Here is a 21,993-nt window from a genome sequence, read left to right on the forward strand (position 1 = left end):
TAAAAATTTAATTTATGATGAAGACATCGTGCGTCTAGATTAATCTGAAACACAAAATATCTGTTAATACGAACAAGCTACCAGCATTGTTATGTGACTTAGAAAAAACCACAAGGCATGTTCTCTTTCTATCGATACGCATTCTACAAGGCGATTGGTGGATGTAAAAGCTTTAAAGGGTCGAATATATAGCTTTTTTGCTGTCAATTTATGTATGGTACTCTGTATCCAAAAATCAGTGATTGTAGAAATAATAAATACTGTAATTTTTATACATTAAGAAGAAACGTTTTCAAATTTCGGATTACTGCATATTAAAATTAATCATTGTTTACTTATATGTCCCTGTCGACTTTGTTCTCCCTGAACTTAAAAAAATGCCTAAAAAAGCCTAAAAAATTCAAATAGAAGACTACATATTTTAGAGTGATCACTTTAACCATTGTAATAGAAAGCTTTAAAACTTTTTACATACAAATTAGCTATACTCAACCCTTTATAGCTTTTACATCTATTTCCATTAATCATATATACATATGATAAACTACCAAAAAAAATTAGAGTTAAGTTATTAAAGATTAATCATATGCAGCGTTTCAAGTAAACTTAACATCACTATAAAATTTACATTTAAACACTCTTAGAGCCATGTAATGTGTTAACATACATCCCGCATAAGGTAAGCGTGTCTCTTGGTTAACTTAGTTTTAATTAACAGGTACTAATTAAAACTTACTCCCGTCGCTATTACGGGCGCGGTAAGACACGGACCTTATCATAACGTTAAAACGCAGCTATGTTTGCCTTCATTATGTTGGATTTTGTATATTTAGTTTCACATTTCACGACTTAGAATGTGAAGATATCATAAATTTATTTATCAATTTTCTTTTTTTTTAATTTCACTGTTAATTAGAGCATTATTATTTACATCTCTAAGTCTCTAAATTATTTAGAGCAGAAACTGTGTTATAACAGTAAATGATCTGCTTTCTAATTATTTCAATTTATTTATCTTTATCAGAAAAAGTTAAATTTTTTTAATAGAAGATAGCACACGAAATTACCCGGGTTTATATTTATGCTAAGTTGATATAGAATAAAAATAATATAAATTAAAATGCATGAAAACTTAAGCAGAGACTAAAAGAGTGCAAATCTTTTTTGCAGTGGCACTAGTATAGGTATTTAAATACTTCAATTGTTACTCTATTTAAAAATTAACACTAAACATTGTGTCGGCTATTTGGTGTTAAATTTATAGTTCGTGTCAATGATCATGTCAGCTGTTAACCTCCCACTGTAAGACCAGTTTATTTTTGGACCAAACTGTCACTTTTGCCCTAATAGCAATGGCAGATTCCACGTGTTTGAGGAGATAGGTCGCAAAGAGCGGCTAATCTAGTACCTTTTTAAGGGCCGCTACACGCTACTATTTCACCGGACTAGGAGGCTGCTAAGCTCTTAAAGCGTTTCAGTGGACGCTCCATGGAATTACCTCAGGATCCCACGAGGAGACCTCGGCTTGGGCTGTTGCTATTACCTGACTTATATCACTACTTCCACTGTGATATACAATCCGGCTTCCTTTCCTTTTTCTTTCGAGTGACGACGATAACGGTGTCCATTGTACGGCTTGTCCTAACCGCGGTGTTCGTCATAAACTCGACAACGTCTCGATTTCGGGCCGTGCGGTTTTTGAATGTACCGGGTGTGATTGTATTTCAGGTGACAGGCACCTACAATCCTAAATCGCTGTATCAAGCACGTTTTGGCAAAAGCTCTTTGACGCTAGAATAACACCAGGGTTCGATAACCTCAAAGTTTTATTGGTTTGAGAAGACATCTGGCGCCCTCACTCGATCGTTTCGATCTCAGCGAAAATGGTGTCCTATAGGAAATAGTGCATATAAGTCCGAGCGGATAATGCTAGCGTCTGTTCTGCACTGTGGTAATTGGGGCATGGTCTGTCATAAGTAGCCGATAGACTCAGGTCTTAACGTGGGTTAGCTTGACCGTGTCGATAGGCACGCATTGCTAGAACCATTGGTAATAACCCAAGGTATTACCGCCCCGTGCGGTGATACTATTTTTTACAAAAATATAATTGGTGTTTTCGAATCTCTCTAGGATGGTAGACCACCAAGACGGCACTGGCATATAACTAGATTGACACTCACGAATAAGGATTTAAATACAATTGTTTTAACGGTAATCGTCAAAAAGAATTGAAGTGAATAAAGAAGTAATGTTAACGTTAGCAATTTCTGGAAATGAAGAAACTCGTAACTGAATTAGGTTTTAATGGGTCTATTAAACTATACTAGGAATTATTAATGACAGTAAAATGAGATTCTGACGCCGAGAGATCCAATCAAATTAATTTGCTTTGGTTTCGATTAAACTAGTTAAAGTAAACACAATGGTCCGTCGAAATTAGTTCCTTCCTTAATTAAAACATTAACGGATAACTATTTGTCATTCGCTTGTGAGTAATAAATTACAGATAATTGTAATACGAACATTTAGTTATTTTATTATTCAGAAAGCTTGGTTTGCTAAGTAATAAATCACAATCACAAAATATTAATTTTGCACATTGTTCATAAATATATTTTTGGAAAGTCCTCGGTTAATTCGTCGAATAATTTGCATATTTGACAAATTAACCAAAGTTTATTTTCAACAGACAAAAAATATAATTTCTTTTACGCGTACCTATACAGACCGAACTAGAATGGAGTATTAAACCCTAGAGTTCATTTGAACACGTTTTTTTTCATGATGAAGAAATAAAACATAATTTAAAAATTCCTACAAAAAAAATATACAAATAAATCAATTTTAAAAAGAAATTACTTCTATTTTACAAAATGTCAACATGTTATTTTACTTAACAAAAAGGAGTCTATCTTTATTCAAAAAACATAAACTTTTTAATAGGCCAATGTATGTCGATAGGCTGACATCAGGTCACCTTTGACAAAAACTGTTTTAAAAATATATATCTCCTTAATAATTAAAAACATTTTAAATTAATGAATTCTTACTCATTTTGATTGAATCTAATTTTAAATTTTCAAAAGTAGGTTTCCGTTATTTTCTTTGAACTAATGTACGTATTTTTTCAACATGCTGCAAGTGTAAAAAAAATATTCATAAAAAAATACAGCACAAAGCACGAGGATAAATTGACATCGCTCAATATGGAAGATCAAGAACTTCATACGTTACAACATCTGCGCCCTAAAACGCCCACTTGCATGCAAAAGACAAATATCTTCGCGGACACGTTTATGTAATGCCTCCACATTTTGTTGTATACATACACTGATACAATGACAATACACTGAGAAAAATCATAAAACTCCTTTATATATTTACTTAAATAAAGTCAAAGTACGTTATTACTGGTCATTACAAATATGAATAGAGAATCAATTTAGACAAAATATAGATTCTGTTAAAAAGTAATTCAGCTACCTTCTAGGATAAACATAATAAAAAATACTGTGAATTATTGGAATAACTGTACTATAATTCTGCAAGCATCCCAACTTGACCCGAATTGATCTCCCGGTAACAGGCAGGATGAATGTTTTCAATATATGGAGCATTTTTCCTACATGCTCTTCTATAGGTACCCCAGAAAAATATTATACGAAATTCGGAAAATTAAAGACGACGGCCACGTTCCGGGAGCCGACTTATTTCATATTTCTGTTTTTCCTAATGTCCGTGTCATTTTCAACTAATTATGAACTTGGCGTTTCGATCAATTATTGAAATAAATAAATATTATCTGCCTAAATTGACCGTAGAAGTCAATCTAACATTTTAATTCTTTACTACCTAAAGCAAATAAATTTTCGTGGACTTACGAATTGCGAACCCTTATTTTATTTTAATAGTAATGTAAGCCCCCGTCGAGCCTCCAGAAGACCCCATGGGGATGTACCTCATTAGGAACTAATAGTTTATAGAAAACGATTAAAACAAAACTCGGCCCTCGCTGTCATCATTTCAATGAATAAACGCATATTGCGTGACACTCAACTCTCACTCTCTCTCTCAACCTCAACTCGCCTCCTCAACTCCCACGGAGGCCTTTGCTACCTATAATGCTACCGAAACCACTGTACTTCGTTTTAGGTAAATACGCAGCAAGACGGGTATCGACGTTTCTGTCAGGCTATCGTCAACGCTTGCGACGGGCTCACGCCCTTTTCTCCCCTGTTCCCACCTCACTGCGCTTTTTCAAAGCCTACCTATCCGGTAAAATTTGAGATGTAACGGATCGAGCAGAATATTACTCAAGCTAAGTACCTAAATAAGAGCCCAGGTATCATAGTTAAAAAAACACAAACTTAAACATTTCTTGTAATAGATCAACGAACATATGTTAATATTTTCGTTGGTCTATAAGAAAAAAATCATCGAAAAAATGGTAAGATTTTTCGATAAAATAATGGACTATTTGCAAAAAATTACATTGTGTTAAAAAATTACTGAAAGATCATTTTTAATTCAGTACTTATAACATTTTACTGCCAAGTTATTTGCAGTAGAAAATCGTTGAATATTTTTTCAACCAGAAAAACATCATTTTAAAAGAGAAAACATCTCAAGGACATAACTTTCATGGCAAGAGGACTAGTTAACTCTTTTATAACGAGTCTGTGTTCAACTTCGGAATACCAAGACAAAGAGGCAAGAAAAAGCTTGACCTACATACTCTAATAGTACTTAACGTTTGAATTACAGTTTAACCTATTTTAATCCATGTAAATATTTTCTTTTAACTCTATCGTGTGCTAACGCAAGTGCGAGAAACCTGTGCTATATGCTAACAACAGTACGGGAAAGGTAGTTTTTTAGTCAGTAACATTATTAAGGAAGCTTCTGAAAAGAATTCTCTAACCGAATTAAAAATAAAGATAAAATTAATTTATTTAATACTGAAACTTTTAGCAGGACTAATTTTTCGCAACTTTTTAAACATTTCTTTTTTGGCTCCACTCTGCGTCGCAAGGTATTATAGTTGTTTGTTTTGCGGATTTTCTAAGAAATATCTAATTTCGTTTATAACAAAAGAAAATTTTGGTAGTAAATTTTTCACGGTGACTCATAAATAAATAATGAACGTCCCCTATTTTTCTTAATTTGTTATTGTAAATGTACTGAGCACAGATAAAATATTAAAAGGTATTGAAAGGTCATCTTTTTTATAATTTACATGACTATTTACACCTGCGGGGATAAAATATCACGGAAAGCTTCCACAGTCGTGCAGCAAGCTGCAACAACAACAGCTGATGTACGAAACCTCAAGAGGTTTCGTACATCAGCTGTTGTTCGAAGTCGTTTTTGTCGATTGTCAACAAGACGAATATTTTGGTAAGTTGGAACTGGTAGGTAAGCAAGCAGCTGATAAAATATGACAGTCCAAGTGGCAGCTACAATAGGGAAACGTTGAGTAGTATTTCTCTAAAATACAGATTGTGCGTTTCTCTAAAAAAAAAGGCGTGCTAATCGCATGCTTCGTAAAGTCACGGGGGTATTGGATATAGGTAGCTTGGTCCAAGGAAATTAAGTCAAAGTCAAAGTTCAAAAAGGCTTACTACAATACTGGCGCTCCCAAAAATGGTGATTTTTTTACTCTTTATAGGCGAGAAGTTTGTTCGCCAGATCATAAACAATAATGAGACCCATGATGGTAGATGCTAGCCTAGAACAAGTTTTTTTTTAAAATCCGCTCAAATCATTCCCACCATCCCTCGTCTCATCGAACATATACTCTACACAGTAACTATCACTTCCGAGGACACTTATAAAACTTGTATGAAATCAAACATAGGTTATTATTTTAAACACTCATAAATAGCTTTGACTTATTATTGAAAGAAATTTAGACAAGATAGGGAAGGGGTTTTCCGATAAGTAAACCTACTTTGTCTAGCGAGACAAAAAATTCCATTTTCTTGTACGCTAGTTCCATCATATTTAATTTATATTTTTTAAATCATTGTAACCACCACGTCCAACTTTTATTAGCAACATTAACTTGTCAACATTAAGTTGATAATATGTAGCAAAACGTCTGATTTCATTGTAGTTGGAAGTAAAGAATCGTGCACACATTATTTAATATTTTTATTTATGAAATACCCTTAAAATCGTCTAATGATAAAAAGGAAACGCCAGTTTTAAGGCCTGGTACACGTAATTAAATCCTTTCATATTATGAGCGTCATTAACAATAATGGATAAAGAAATATATATGTATATTATTTAACGCGTGAAATTTGCAAATGTTTGAAAATAAATATCAATATGAAGTATTTAAAGGATGGTAATTTATACACAGGCACGTTTTTATTTCACATTTAAAACATAAACTTTTAAAGGAGTCGTAACAGACGCCGAAGTAATTAAAAACCAAAAATAATTAAAAAAATCAATGTTTTATTTTCTTCTTCAAAACACTTGTTGTGGGTTCTGTTTCATATTCAATTTCAACTCTAGGTTTCTTTCTGCTTGTTATCTTCTTACTTATATCCTGTAAAAAATAATTTAAAATTTCGCTTAAAGAAACATTATTTATAATTAATTGCACAAATGATTAAATATATAATATTATGTGTACTTTCGAAAAGTGTTATAACTTTTAACAATTTTAATTATAAAATATCACTCAGCAACCAATTGAAGAATGTGCAGCTTATTCATTGAATAGTATAGCACAAAGAAATAACAATCTGGAACAGTTTTCTAAATTAAAATATTGTAGTCGAATTGCATTTCCTTTGATTGGTGCCATACCTCTAAAGAAACCTATAACCTAAATAGCTAAAATTCAACATTAAAAGATTCATCAATAAAAAAACTTCATACACACAAGTAATAATTAATTAAAAAATCTGTCACATATTTTTTCAATTACTGCCATTTTAAACAGCAAAAGAAATGTATGCACCCTGTTTCGTTAATTGCTACTATGACTATGAATCTGGACTTATCTAAAATTTTTATCAAATATATCTTCTGTTCATAAAACATCTATCTACTGTTAGTAAAACCTGTAAAGGTGGACCTTGATTTACCCTGATTTTAATAGAAAACAGCACTTTTTATCAAACCACGAAATTTTTTAACATTGAAAAACGCCACAGCAGGCTATGATGAAGATAAATAGCAGCAAAATACCAATTATCTTACATATTAATCACATTAATCAAACAAATTTGTTATTTAAGTTTCAACTTTTATACAGATAATTTACTAAATAATGTGTTTATCTAGTTCTGATTGTTAATATTAGATATTTATAAAAAATAAATATACCCACCTCAATATCAGATGTATCTGATTCGAAATCACTCTGGACATCAACATTTTCTTTTCTTCCTGAATCACTCTCCTAAAAATATTAACAAAATTACTTGATTATACTTTTATGTACACAACTATTTTCACCATGTGAAAAAAAAATGTACAAAATATATATATGATGGTTTTAACACCTCTGTATCTATGTTATATGATTAAAGTGGCACATGTAATTGCAATAGACAAGATAACATAACATGTTAAAAATCCTTATTGGCCCATTTTCATGTTAGTTATTTATCATATCTTTTTTAATTGTATTGGGCTCATTTAAACAATGTAATATTTTTTTTTGTTTATCTGCTATCAGTGTTATAAATTATAAACAGATTTGTTCCTTTTACTTTGGCGTATGCATGTACATATTGTGTGTATTAATGTATTTAAATCACATAATTGTCATTACATAGTAAATAAATAAAAATATCAAACTTACTGCATCACTATCCAAGTCACTATTGCCTTCAATAAATTCATCAGCCTCCTCAACTGTTTTCTCTAACTCTCTCTCTAGCTCAGGTTCAATTTCCATTTCCCGTTCCTCTTCATCTTCATCTTTTTCGCTTTCACTTTCCCCAGAAACTTCTTCAGCTTTGAGCGCAGCATCAAAAGCCATTTGCGGGAAATTGTATATATCATTGTACTGAAAATTAACATAAAATTTATTGTAAACCAAACCATCCATAATTTGTAATAATTTTTTTTACTTTTAATTAATTTATTTTACTTGAACTTTGACTGAAATTTCCCGTGGTTCACAATTGCAGATTTTGAAAATAGGCAAAACAATTATTTTCCCAAAGCTACAAAATGCACAAGAAGTTTACAACATTACAAAAAATATTGCTTGATGCACCATTAAATACAAGTAATTTATTTCACTTACAGTTCCTTTTTTAAGTCTATCAAGTAACTGTTTTTCAATAGCATTATCAATTCTGGCAGCAATAAGAGCTTTCTCTTCTCTTCTCCTTTCACGTCTTTCTATCTTTCGCTGTATTGGAACTAATTCTTTTCTGAAATAAAAAAATACATATTTAACAATAGATTTTTATGATAATTATAAAGAATTAATAACTGCTTATACTATACTTACACTCTTCTTAACTTCAACTTTCTCATCCGTATAAGATACTGTGTTATTTTAACAAATCTCTGCTTACATTTTGACTTGATAAAAGAAGGCCAGTAAAGTAGGTTTTCATTAATTTGGTAAATGGCTTTTTCAAAATTTCTTGACAGTTTCACTTTCTCCCATTGCTTAGCGGGGAACATTACTCTGTGAAACAATTGAATATTGACATAGTTGAATGCAAATAATATTCCAATGTTCAAGATTCTAATTTACGGATCGGTATGAGAAAATAATGGCACAAATAGTGTAAGGATGAATTATGAGTTAAACAATTTTTATCACAAAATAAAAAGTCAGTTATAAATATTAACTGATGGCAAGGCTGTTAAGACCATCTCAAAGGGGACCCAGCAAGACCTCAATGAAGATCCAAGAAGAGGTGGGTGGAATGTGTAGAAGATCTCAGGAATACCAGTAGGAAGACATTGCAAAGAGTGACGACAGATCGAACGAAAGGAATGAGGACCATGGAGGATGCCAAGACTTACAGAGGGTTGTTTAAGACCATCTCAAAGGGGACTTAGCAACAAAAGACCTCAAAGAAGACCCAAGAAGAGGTGGGTGGAATGTGTAGAAGAAGATCTCGGAAATACCAATAGGAAGACATTGCAAAGAGTGGCGACAGATCGAACGAAAGGAATGAGGACCATGGAGGATGCCAAGACTTACAGAGGGTTGTAGCACCACAGAAAGCTAGAAATAACCAAGTAAGAAAGTTTGGGAATAAATTAAACAAGTTTTATAATAAGTTACTTTGAACAAATAATAAAAATATTTAAGAGCTACATGTACTAATGCATACTATGACTTACCTTTCAGCTGTCTTCATATACAAGTAAATAATACCATTTTCCTCTCTGATCGTAGCATATTTACTGTTTGCTAGGGGACAGGACGCCCGGCTACACAAACCTGTGAGGTTATATTCATTTCGGCAGAAATGTTGAGTTTTGGTACTGCAAAATATATTAACAAATACAGATTTTCATACTCTAAATAGATATAAAACAAGGGAATAAGCTAAATATCAACTCACGTTACTTTATGGGAGCAGTGTGTCTTGTTGATAATTGCCCATACAACCTAAAATAATAAATAATTAATAAAATAAATATTAAATAAATAAGGAAAATAGCAAAAATAGTGTTTAATTACATCGTCGTGCTGCATTTTGTTCAATAATATACGTAGTTGAAATCAAAAACTAACTTGAGTGAACCATTATCAACACTCAAAAACACATGGCAATAAATGGGCTTGTCAAATTAAAACGTTATTTTGACAGATAAAATTGTAGTATCAACTTCAACCATAAACACACATTTCCTACTCAACTCTACAATCACTCGTCCAAAACCCGCCCGACTTTGGTTTACAAAGTTTTAAAACGATCATCGGAGGTGGCTGATCCTAAAGAACGTTGATGTGCTTGGTATAATTTATATTTCTTAATAATTCGTACTATCCTTATATTAGATTTTTTTTAATTCCACATACTATGCGTACTTTTGAAATCAAATTGTAACGGGTGAAGCGACAGCTATTCCTTTCCTATTTAACTATATTTAGTACTATAGTCTCGGTGGTGCGATCATGTACAAAAAAAAATAACGCCACATTTTTGTACGAATTAATATCAATAATAACATAGTATTTGTTCTCAGTGAGATATAACTAATTTTATATTTCTAAGTTTCTAAGTTTGTACTTTCTTACTGCCTTTTGTTACTGTTTATCTCCAATAAAGTAAGTAAATAAATAAATTCCTCTATTTCGGGAACTACCGTCCTATGTTATGGGTTGCAGTCTAAAGGTGTCTGCGCTGATGGCAAAAGTTTACAAAAGGTCTCAACTTGATAGCCTTCCACTCAAGTAAAATATCTGATCTTTCGGTTAAAGCCGAGAATTCTGGGAAAACCCTCAAGCTGAGTTACTAAATAAGATACCGAGGCTAAGCGGCATCCGCACTGTGCCTCCTCCGTTCATAAGAAACTATAAATAACAATAAACATTGACTTCAGGTTAACGAAAAGAAACTTGTAGTTTATTATTCAAAAACAAGTTTGTTGATAATTGTATTTTAATGAGTGCCAATTTCAAGGTATGTGTTTTTTTTAATTAGTTCTGTTATTAACATGAAAAAAAAAAACAAAATTTTAAATAATTGTTGTATTATTAAAATAGAAATATTACACACTAATAATAAAAAATAAATTACTATTATAACAAGTTTCTAATTTTTGCTGTCATTAGAAAATCCATTAATATCTACATATATAATATATCTGCATAGTAAAACTTGGAAGTTTTAAGTTATCTGTATGTTTATTGTTTGAATTGAATTTGGTCGTCGGTTATTTTCGTGTTCTATTTACAATACTAAAAGATTGTGTTATTAAAATGCTACACGTGAACAAATATGATACTTACTTGCTTTAATAGGTTAAATATATTTTTAAAGTTAATGTATAGAAATAGCAAAAAATGAGCGATAATATTAAAGTAGTTGTCAAAGTTAGGCCGCTAATTTCTCGTGAAATAGAAGAAAAACTTTTTCATCAATGGCGCGTAAGAGATAATACTCTTTACCAAATTGATCAGAATGGAAAGGAATGTGGAAATTTATTCACATTTGGTGAGGCATTTATATTAGTAAACAAATTTTAGGGTTAACTTATACCTACAGTACCCAATTCATGTCACTTAACAAGTGAGAGGAATGACAATAACTTTACAACTATGTTTTTCAGATAAAGTCTACGATGAAAAAACAAATACTACTGATGTCTATTATGATATTGCTAAACCGATCGTGGAAGCTGCAGCTGCCGGATTTAATGGAACAATATTTGCTTATGGACAGACCTCATCGGGTAAAACTTATACCATGACGGGCACGGAGGAATCTCCAGGAATTATACCTCTTGCAGTTGAAAATTTGTTTGATATTATAAAAAACAAATCCGATCGAGATTTTTTAATAAGGTAATGTGTAAAGCAGCAGTTCAAATTATTATATTTTCAAAAAAGAATAACTCAATGATTAAGCATGTTAAAGTACCCTTAAATCCATTTTGTATAGAGTTATTATAAATTTGTATCCCATATGCTTAAAGGATTTTGGATTCTTAATTTATATTCTTTTCCAATTTGATTTGACTCAATTCAAACTCAAAGAAAAACTGTAGAACTAAGTCAACATATAAAATGCACAATTTATCTCATTTTATTTGATTTGTATAACTAAAGTTGTTGTTTTTATTTAAAAAAAAAAACATTTAAGGTGTAATAAAATTTGAAACTGAAAGCAGATCAGATGATGGATAATGAATTGTTTGAATTTAAATAACATACATTATTATAAGTACAGTAAGTACTTATAATTTTTCATAAGCGTTAATAAGTGTAAGTGTTATTATTAACCCTTTGCACTCCAGCCTAGTAATGCATATAGGCTACTAGCAACTCCAGCACTACATTAGTTCCAAGTACATACCTATGATGTGGAAGAAAAATAGTTGTTTCAATAAAGCAAAATTTTTATTTCTTAGCTATTTTATGAACAAAACATATTCTAACTTATATTATAAAAGAAAAACATAAGTTTTAGGACTTTAGTCAAGTATCACAGTATGCCGAAGTTTCGCGTCTTTGTCCCTTTTCCTGTCTATTAGAACAAACAATACAATCTTTTTTTTTGCCTTTTCGCAATATGTGTAGTTTTTTGTCTAGTCTTGTTTCAGTTGCTGAAGTAGGAAGGTCTTGATGAACTTCAAATGGGACAATGGTTTTTCATTCTTGCCTTTTGTATGCACTTATATAAAATGTATGCATTTATTGCAGACATCTCCATTCCCCAAAAGAACATCTTCCTCCACCACTTAAGAGATTTTCTTAGAAAACAACATGATGATGCACATTAATCAGTGGGATCAACACCACCCATTGAAGCTGTGTAATTACCAAATTTTTGGCTTTCCCACATTTTGTTGTTCACCTCTAACAAATCTGGTGATTCCATCTTCACTAAACGAAGGGTTATAATGTTATGAATGTTAGGAAATAAACTTAAATAGAGCACTTTTTACTCTTATTACAATGTAAGCATAATAAACATATCATAAACACTATAAGATAATCACAGACTATTTTGCTTCCTAAGTAAGAAAAGGACCAATATTTAGCCACTTCCGCACATGCAGTGGTAGTCGTGCAACAAAGTGCACTGCCTGCTGATAAATGTGTATGCGGCAAACAATGCGAATTACACAACCGCCACTGTCAAATCACTCAACACTTGCTTCTCCCCTCCATGGGGCATCTTCAGGAGTTATGTTACACCAATTAGTGCCAAATACAGAGGGCTAATTGTTAAGGGCGCCGAGGCAGCAAAACAACCATGTCACCGCTACGGCAACAGCTGATTTATTGTTAGCGTTTTAATGTCGCAAATACGGCGACAACGGAGTGCAAAGGGTTAATAATAAATGTGCAGCAATGTCTGAAATGATGATGATGATAAAACATTGAACCTGTTCACTTTATTTTTGACATTAGTTACTTATGAAACGAATTAAATACTAAACAGACCAGTTAATTATATTACATGTTTTTAACCAATAACAAACATATAGTCTAACAACTTTGTAATCAAATTAATAGTTCTTGACTGTGCAAACATTTGTTATGAATTATTCAAGATGTAATTTTTTTTCAGAGTTTCATATGTAGAAATTTATAATGACACTTTAATAGACCTGTTAAATATAGAGAAAAAGAACATTAAAATACATGATACCTTACAAGGTGTCAAAGTAGACGCAACTGTTAGAGTGACAACCTCGCCTGAAGAAGTATACCAATTTATGAAAGAGGTAAGTAATATCTCACCCTTTGAATTTACAAGGGGGTCCCAAGTCCATAATGTTATAGGAAAAGGGGCTGAATATGGTCAGGGCTAACAATCAGTGTAAGACCAACCAGACTCAACCCCCTACCCAATCTAATTTTAAATGATCCTACTTAAACTGGTTCCGAAACCCATTTCTGTAGTGAGATGTTTGCTTTGCACAGCTTTAAATCCTTCAGACGAGAAAGGTTTTGTGGTTATATCTCTTGTGATCCCTTTTCAATATAATCATACCAATGCTGCTTTGGAAGTCTGTTTCAGAAATGTGCTATAATATGCTTTTGACCTTGGTTATGTCTTTTTAAATCATATTAATCACTGAATATTTAAGTATATTTATAATTGTTCTCGATGCAAGCAGCACCACACTCTAGTGCTTGATATAGTTTCTTCATGGAAACATTAGCAGGGCTAAAGGTGTATGTTTATACTTCATCATCAATGTCAACCAATAAACACATTCTGAAAGGCATAGGCCTCCTAAGATCACCACAATAACCGATCTTGCACTACCCATATTCAGAGACTTCCTGTGACCTTGACTGTATTGTTGGTACAATATATGTCTTAGGTGGGTCCCATATATTTATATTTTTTAGGAAGCTTAAATTAACTCACATAGCTTTTCGTCATAAAACTGATTATCTAGCTGCATAAGTATCGTCATAGCAATAAGTGACCTCAAATTACAAGTACTAAATGTATATTAATACATTCTGTATCACAAATTTCCGCCAGTTAAGAGATTAAGTGAGCTATATATATATACTGTAACTGTTGCAGGAAATGGTAGTTTGAAATTTGCAGTAGTGATTAAACAAGCAATGATATTTATAAAATATTTGTGATAAGCAATCTTTTGGTGTCTCATTCAATGATTTAATAAGTTTTAGTTTTTAAATTTTATAATGCCTGGAAAACAAGGAAGATGGAAAAGAAAACGTGAACTTAAGCGAAAATTAAGTGTGATAACCCCTGTTCAAATCAATTTGGATGATACTACGCTAATTGTAATTAAATAATTGCATAAGTATTAGTTATTTCGTTTGAATATTAAAGATTCTCTTTTAAAAAGTGAATTGCTTCAAGAGTAAATAAAACTACTAAAACCGACCAGTTCATCATTTACTTAATTTTACCTTACTTTTCTTGTTTCAGGGACAATCTAATCGACAGACTGGTGCAACTAATATGAATGAAGAAAGCAGTAGATCCCACTCAATCTTTCAAATAGTAAGTTTTTCATATTTTTTATTACTAACACTTCATTTTTTATACACCACACATTTACATTAGAAAATTTTACAGCCCAATTTGCTACTGATTTCTTCAAACTCTGTCTTGAGAGATTCATTTGCATAGGAGCATTACTTGAGGCAACATCGCTTCCCTTTTGGAAGAGGCGGAAAGCCGTCACACTTTCGGTTTTGTTGCAGGGTGGTGGATGAAGTAACTAGGTACAACAAAATTGTGTGACAGGAAGTGTGGTGAAGAATGGGAGGGGATGCGTAAATGTAATTTGGGTGAATGCTGTATGTTTACTGTATGCTGAATGATCGAAATTCTAAAGGATGAGAGAGGGAAGGTAAAAGTAGTAGGGTGTATGACCCTGTCCTGAAAATAAGATGGGAAAAAATGAAAAAACCCTTTCTTAACCCTTTCCACTCCAAGGCTGTTATGTAGCATCGATAAAATTTAATTACATTATAGTATCCTGCAATTCTAGAATATGTTTCATTCATTCATGATTCAAACATTTTAGTAACAAAAATCTTGCCTGTTTTAAAATTTTCCGCAAAAAGAAGTATTACACCATGTCGAGTATCACTCGACAGTGGAGCTTGTGGAACAAAATCAGTGTCGAGTGACACTCGATATTGGAGCGGAAAGGGTTAATATAAGTTCAATATAATTTTTGATTGGATGCTTTAAATGTAACATGAATTGAGTAAATATACATATGGCAAAAATGAAAACTGTTTTTAGATACAAGTTTCAAGCATTTCATGGGGCAGTAGTTAATCTAAAAGAAAACACGACTAAACAAATACATGGCATAAGTCCTAATTTTACTGTTAGGAATCTAGCATAACCATTACAATGACTTACTGTATTACAATAGGGATTTCCCTCCAAATACCAAAAAGGTATTACTTTATAGGAACATACATCACAGTATTCAAATTTTAATGTAGTTTGATGTAATAGACGATATAAATTAATAATAATTTTTTTATAACAATTCATTTAATTTTTTTAGACAATAGAATCAAGGGAGCAAAACACAGAGGATGAGGATGTGGGCTGCCTCAACATTTCACAGTTGAACTTAGTAGACTTAGCAGGATCAGAGCGATCAGGACAAACTGGTGCGACAGGAATACGTTTTAAAGAAGGGACCCATATCAATAAGTCTCTGTCTTCGCTTGCTCTTGTTATAAACCAACTGTCATCTGAAGGACTTAATAAGTAAGAGGTTTAATACTTATAACTTCAATTCGAATTTTATGGAATAATTAATGTCTGATTAATTATGATGTTAATTCCATGACATTTATATTAATCATACTATCAAAACATACATAACAATACTAAGCATTACATATATATTTATTTTCACATTATTACTTGAGGTTATTTTGTCTTAAAAATAATACGAGTTTAGTGAAATTTTAGTAAGTAGTGGACAGAGCCTAGGCTATTCTGAAAGCCCTTAATTTTCATAATATTAACAGAGGTTTTAGGCTAAGCATCCTCTGCCCCATCGAGCTCGCTGAATGAGGAAATGCAGCAAGCAGTGTAAGGCTAGGTAAAATTAGCAGTGAAGTAGGAAAAGTAGTAGTGAACTAATTATAGGTAAGTAACCCAAAAAAAAATGTAGTCTGATCACTACAATCAGAAGTACTTCGCTGTCTCACTCTCACAACGAAGTTAAACCTTTTTAATAATGGTAAACACGTATATAGATATAAAATCCATTTTATATAGAGAAAGTTGCTTATAATATTAGAGTCATTGAAGTATTGTTTTCTGATTTCTGATCAACATATTGTTTTTGCAATGTTTTAACACTTCAAATAGCAACAGTGCCTTTTTAAAAGATTTTTTTTTTGTTTAATAAATAATTGTTGGGCCTTAACGTTTTGTAATGGAGACCACAGAGCAACAAGAGCAGTGGACAATGTTCATCCACAAGATGACAGACATCGGAGTTAAGGTCATGACCAAAACCTAACAAACAAACACATTAATTGGAAAAAGTGTATTGAAGAATCAACTAACAATTACTGGAGTAGCCTCACATCCAAAGTAGAGTCTAATTATAAGTAAAATAAATTATTTACAGCTAATGTTAAGGATTATTTTTTATGATTTAAAAGTAAATGGATTTATTCATTTGTTCAATGTTTTCTTTTGCAGACATGTGAACTACAGAGATAGTAAGTTAACACGCATATTGCAGAACTCTTTAGGTGGAAATGCTAAAACCAGTATTATTTGCGCCGTGACCCCCGCCGCTCTGGAGGAAACAATCTCTACACTCCAGTAAGAATATTTAAATGATTATTTTTATAAATTAAATGATTCCCACTTAATAAGAAATGTGTCTAAAAACCTTATATTGATTTTTGTAACATACATTTTCTTTTGTAAATTGTATTTGATTTATTCATTATTCGATCCCTACACACGGTGACGTTACTCGGAAGTTGTCCAAACTTAATCATTTAAAGAATTAAAAATTGGTACATCCCACAATCTTTTGATAAGATAAAAGATTTCCGGACATATTTGTCTTTAAAAGACACTTTAATACAAACCTACTATAATATTTATCTATAGGTAATCATCTTTTATTATACTGTATAGTAAATACGGTAATATACTTTAAGCTTTTTATCAGAGCGAAAAAATTATTAATATCTTTTCATATGTATATCTAATGCTTGCTATTTAAATTAAGTTTCAATATGGTATGTATATGAAAATAAAAATATGTTATTTTTATTTTATACATCAATTTTCGATTTGTTTTTTTTTATTTGTCTCTCCAACGAGTTTCCACTATTTTCTATCTATACAAATTCACCAGTTATTAAGTAAGTCCATTCATTCCTTATTTAAAAAGAAGTAAACAGTGTACATAATGGACAATGAAAATAAAGAATTTTAATACCTAATGAGAATTTTTGAGAAATGATTCCTTATATTGTTATGATTGATCAAATCAGAAATGAGATCCGCAGAACAAATGTCGACGTAGTTCGAACAATTGCTCGTCTGAAGTGGCTGTAGGGAGGGCACATGGTTCGTGCAATCGATTAACCGACTGGTTTGAGACGAAAGGTTCTCGAGCGGCAATCACGAGCTGGTAGACGCGGCGTAGGTAGGCTCTCGACTTGGTGGGTTGACGATATAGTTATAAGTGCTGGATGCGGACAGTGCAGGGCCGGTGATCATAGCGATCTATGGGGGAAGCCTATACCTTGTAGTGGGCGTCTATATCAGCTAAAATAAAAGTATAAGAAGATTGTCACATGCATATTGTTGTATTTTTACAGGTTCGCTTACAGAGCTAAGGCAATCAAAAACAGCCCTGAAGTTAATGTTGTTGCAACTGATTCCAAGATTATAGACAGTTTAACTAAACAATTATCATCACTCAAAACTCAATTGGAGAATAAAAGAAATGTTGAAGTAAGGAAATATTACTGTTTCATACGTTGTTAAGTTCTGATAGGTTTTTATTGCTAGCATAATAGCGGTCGGCGAGTGGCATCGGGAGGAGGCTGATCCTGGCCAAAGACAGTCCATCATGGTCCACTTATTAGTATGTTGTAACAAATAGAAAGGGCATTGTGGGTGGTGGGCCTTGTCGTCCACTTAAAGCGTACCCAGAGAAGGTAGCAATAGAAAGTGGTCTTGTGATGCTGCAGCACAAAGAAGGACTCAAACATAATACAGGTACCAGAATGTGTCTTGGCATGGTATGAGTGGTAGTGATCATGGTGCCCATGGAAAGTCACCGGTGGATTAGTGCGATAAAGAATAAGACAGGACATGATACCTGTCTTTTATTGCCAAAGTTGATTTTTGTATGGAATTGCTGAGCATACATATTTTCAACCCATGAATCTCAGTTACCGAGTGTTTTGCTTTATTTGACTGATGGATTTAGAGTGAAATGTCAGTGTAGGCTTTCACCAGAGATTTCCAACAGCAGCTCGCATCCAACGTCTACAACCTGGCAAGGCAAAAATACATTTTAGATCTTACTTATTTTTTATCGTGTTTCGAGAATATGATAGAAATGTCTGCGGAGGGTCAACTAAACTTTTTTAAAGTGGTTTATTGAAAAAAAAAGCCTAGGAACACTCAACTTTAATGAAATGATATTCATTTTGGTAAATAATTGTCAATAATTTACCTCTTTCGATTACAGGAAGATAATCAAAAGTTACAAAAACAGATCTCTGCACTGCAAAGGTTTCTCAGTGGCTTTGGTCAGCGTAGCGGTGTAGAACTAATAACAGGTGTTCGGAGGAAAAATCAACAGCTGCGCCGAGCCACAATATCCACTGCAGAGCTCAGTCAAGAAGATGAAATTCCTAGTGTACCTAGATTCCGCACGCCATGCCTTAAATACAAGTACAATGTCAATATTATTTATGTAACTATATCATGTATCATCTAGGCCTTTTTAAAATATGGATACTCCTTACTACAACCCACTAGTAACCAGTTCGTTGACCCACTATTCCACCTGCAAAATGCTTATCAAAAATGCTTTCCATATTAAGCCAATACTAGATAAATATACGTCTGAGCATTAGATTATGCTTATGATCCTCTAACCTATTTATCTATGTGGAATTACATTGTATTATGTAGGTTACTTTGATTTAGCTACACCATTTCCGTGTTATGACATATCCCAGAAGCAGCTCTTAATTTGACACTTATTTATAGAGATGTATGAGTAAAAATATAGAATCCTTGAGGATAGAGAGATGTCACCACCATGGTGACATCTAGACCAAACTTGTATTTAATTCCACTACTTCGAAACTAGTAGGTTTAATAGAACTTTCTGTTACCTCATTAACAAATATATCTAACTGGTGAAAGTCTCAGTGAACAAAATAACTCAAAATAAATTCGTGGTTTATATGGTAGGAGTGAGAAATACAACAGTGGTGCTGTTTATTTTTCAGAATTTAGGCCGATCGAGTACGAACATCAGGTATCATTGGAATTCACTTCCAAAGCAATGTTAGTTGGACGATGTAAAGTTTCGTTAAGTAGGGAGGTAAGTCAGGTTAGTCGAGTGAACGCTAATGCATTGCGGGTCATCAGCCCCGAGTGAATTCAAGGAATGCTGAGAAGTTACTTAACACTCCAATTATTATTTTAAAAAGTAGTATAATTTGTTAAAGTTGGAGAAAAAATAACTTGAAATATCTATATTTAGTAAAATATACACAGCTTTGCCTTTTTTATAAAATAAATTTAAATTTTAAAATGTTTGTTCTAGTGCAATGTCTCTAGCGAGATCTTCGGAGGCAGATTTGGACAGCATGCAGACCATAGGCGGTCTTGCTGTTGTCCCCGAGGAACCTGATAAAGCTATCACACCACCTCCCGGAAACCACAGGGTTACATTCAGTGACGAAATTATAAACTTAGGTATGAGAAGCTTAACATTCATAGTTGACTAAATTACAAAAACTATCTCCACCATTATTTAACCAAAGAATAATATTCTTGTTTATAATTATTATATAATCATATAAGGCCACTAACATACATTTGTTATAACATTTTATGTTTTAGACAAATGTTATGATATAAGGTGTTAGTCAACAATCACATGATGTCAATTTACAATTTTAGCACATTGAAGGTGCACACATAGGGCCTTTAACAGAAATTTATTTTCAATAAAAACTTCCTTTAGAGGTCTGAAGCTGTGACTTTGTTTGTATTATTAATGAAGTGACTATACTTCATAGGTTTTTAGGAACTTAAGTAATAAAATAGGTAGCAGCTGGTTCCGACATCTAGAAATATTAGTCCCACAAAAACACCGCGCCTTTCTAACACCGAGACAAATGAAAGCGCTAGTCTCAGGACAATGTTAAAACAAACTATATAATAAAAAAAAAGTATTTTGCATTCAAAAACCAACACCGGCCTCAACGAGCTCAGCTAGTATTAATAACCATTACGGGAGTTAACAAAGGCTTTCTAATCGAGCATATCACCCCGGCGAGAGAGAACTGAGACTATATTTCTACTACTATAATTCACACGAGGCATTAATATAGCATAATGTAGGCCTTTGCTCATAAACTAGTTTCTACTGCTATCGTCAACCCGTCTGACTAACGTGGCGTTTATGGTATATCCCTCCATTGATATCTTTGGGGGAGGCCTAAGTCTTGCAGAGGGCGTCTATGGGCTAAAACGACATCTACAATTGTTAGTTTGTTCCACCATCCTAGCGCTAAAGCTTTCGGCCGCTCTTAACACGGAATGATAAACGCATATAGAGTGACAGCCAAAGCCATGGTCTCCCCCAGGAAGGCTCTTGCAACAGGTCACTCCATGCTAATCGACTCCTTTAATCATTTTACTTGTTAGTACAGTTTGTTTAATTATATGTGAAAAAGATGTTTTTTTTCAATCAACATGTATAAAGTGATTATTCTGAAATAAGTTGATTTATTTTTCCTAACGGAATGTGATGGGTCAGTAGTCAGTGGGGACAGATAGTAAACAATAATGAATTTTTAAAAAGTAATTTAAATTGGCAAATGTTTAATTATATTACCATTACATTAATAATTATTTTTGCAACCATTAATTTTATAATAAAAAATATGCAACAATTGACAGCAAATAAAACCGTTTAGATCTTTTACAATTAAAACCAACTGAATAAAATATTTATATTTCCAGATAGTGATGACGAAACTCCAAAACATACATATGAACAGTGCTGTTCACCGTATCACAAATGCATCGGTAAATACAATTTTGGTCTACTTAACCATATAAATTATTCAACCCTAGATTTACGGACCAAGCCAATTTGACTAATTAAAAGTTTGAACTCAATGTATGAAAAAAATATTAATATTACTTTTTATAAATTATACATTGGTTTTTGCTTAAGTAATTAAATATATGTAAACGTTCATTCCTCTTCCCCGCAGTTCTCTTCATTTCGCTAATTTAACTCATAAAGTAGTTCAAAAATTAATCATATAACATGAAATTTAAGGGTCCCATCAAGCCTAGGCAACAATTAAGTAACATATGATTTGTTACTCTCCTCATTTGGAATTCCTAACACAATATTTGTAAGTATGTGAAAGCAATTGTCAACTTCAATAATCCTGCAAAAGAAACATATGTACAAACCATTGTTCTTTGCAAAAAAAACTTCAATTTTCTTGTATGAATCAAATTGGCTCACTTCAGTAAGAATAGGTATTTAATCAATATCCATAAATCTAGTGTTAAATAAGGTTATTTTAATATAATAAGCTCGTTG

The 21,993-nt window shown here is 32.5% G+C and overlaps 2 protein-coding genes across 2 annotated transcripts in view; one reads left to right on the forward strand and one right to left on the reverse strand.

The window, feature by feature from the left end:
- Positions 1-6,443: 6,443 nt before the first annotated feature.
- Rbm13 (RNA-binding motif protein 13) lies at positions 6,444-9,787 on the reverse strand. The gene is made up of 8 exons (XM_068771807.1): positions 9,680-9,787; positions 9,561-9,607; positions 9,337-9,480; positions 8,486-8,668; positions 8,276-8,405; positions 7,826-8,032; positions 7,349-7,420; positions 6,444-6,559 (listed from the first exon to the last, which is right to left on the reverse strand). Exons 1-8 carry the CDS (start codon positions 9,692-9,694, stop codon positions 6,458-6,460), a joined length of 900 nt encoding a protein of 299 aa, XP_068627908.1. The 5' UTR covers positions 9,695-9,787; the 3' UTR covers positions 6,444-6,457.
- Positions 9,788-10,871: 1,084 nt separating this feature from the next.
- LOC137928944 (kinesin-related protein 4-like) overlaps positions 10,872-21,993 on the forward strand; it is a 28,938-nt gene continuing 17,816 nt past the window's right edge. Inside the window, exons 1-10 of the mRNA XM_068771951.1 lie at positions 10,872-11,159; positions 11,275-11,509; positions 13,242-13,398; positions 14,592-14,666; positions 15,694-15,902; positions 16,854-16,979; positions 17,996-18,131; positions 18,877-19,082; positions 19,969-20,120; positions 21,396-21,461. Of these exons, the coding sequence (XP_068628052.1) occupies positions 11,009-11,159; positions 11,275-11,509; positions 13,242-13,398; positions 14,592-14,666; positions 15,694-15,902; positions 16,854-16,979; positions 17,996-18,131; positions 18,877-19,082; positions 19,969-20,120; positions 21,396-21,461 (1,513 nt within the window). The 5' untranslated portion in view covers positions 10,872-11,008. The remainder of the gene's footprint in view (positions 11,160-11,274; positions 11,510-13,241; positions 13,399-14,591; positions 14,667-15,693; positions 15,903-16,853; positions 16,980-17,995; positions 18,132-18,876; positions 19,083-19,968; positions 20,121-21,395; positions 21,462-21,993) is intronic.

The sequence above is a fragment of the Battus philenor genome, unplaced genomic scaffold (assembly GCF_028537555.1).
Source record: "Battus philenor isolate CCGP_79_NKW_IND1 unplaced genomic scaffold, ilBatPhil1.0.hap1 SCAF_4, whole genome shotgun sequence".
Lineage (NCBI taxonomy): Eukaryota > Metazoa > Arthropoda > Insecta > Lepidoptera > Papilionidae > Battus > Battus philenor.

What these genes read in the sequence shown, in the direction of transcription:
- Rbm13 (XM_068771807.1), bottom strand. An exon ending in CACTGCTCCCATAAAGTAAC is followed by an intron (nt 9,481 to 9,560) that starts GTGAGTTGATAT and finishes TATATTTTGCAG; the next exon opens with TACCAAAACTCAACATTTCT. An exon ending in AAGTTGAAGTTAAGAAGAGT is followed by an intron (nt 8,406 to 8,485) that starts GTAAGTATAGTA and finishes TTTTTATTTCAG; the next exon opens with AAAAGAATTAGTTCCAATAC.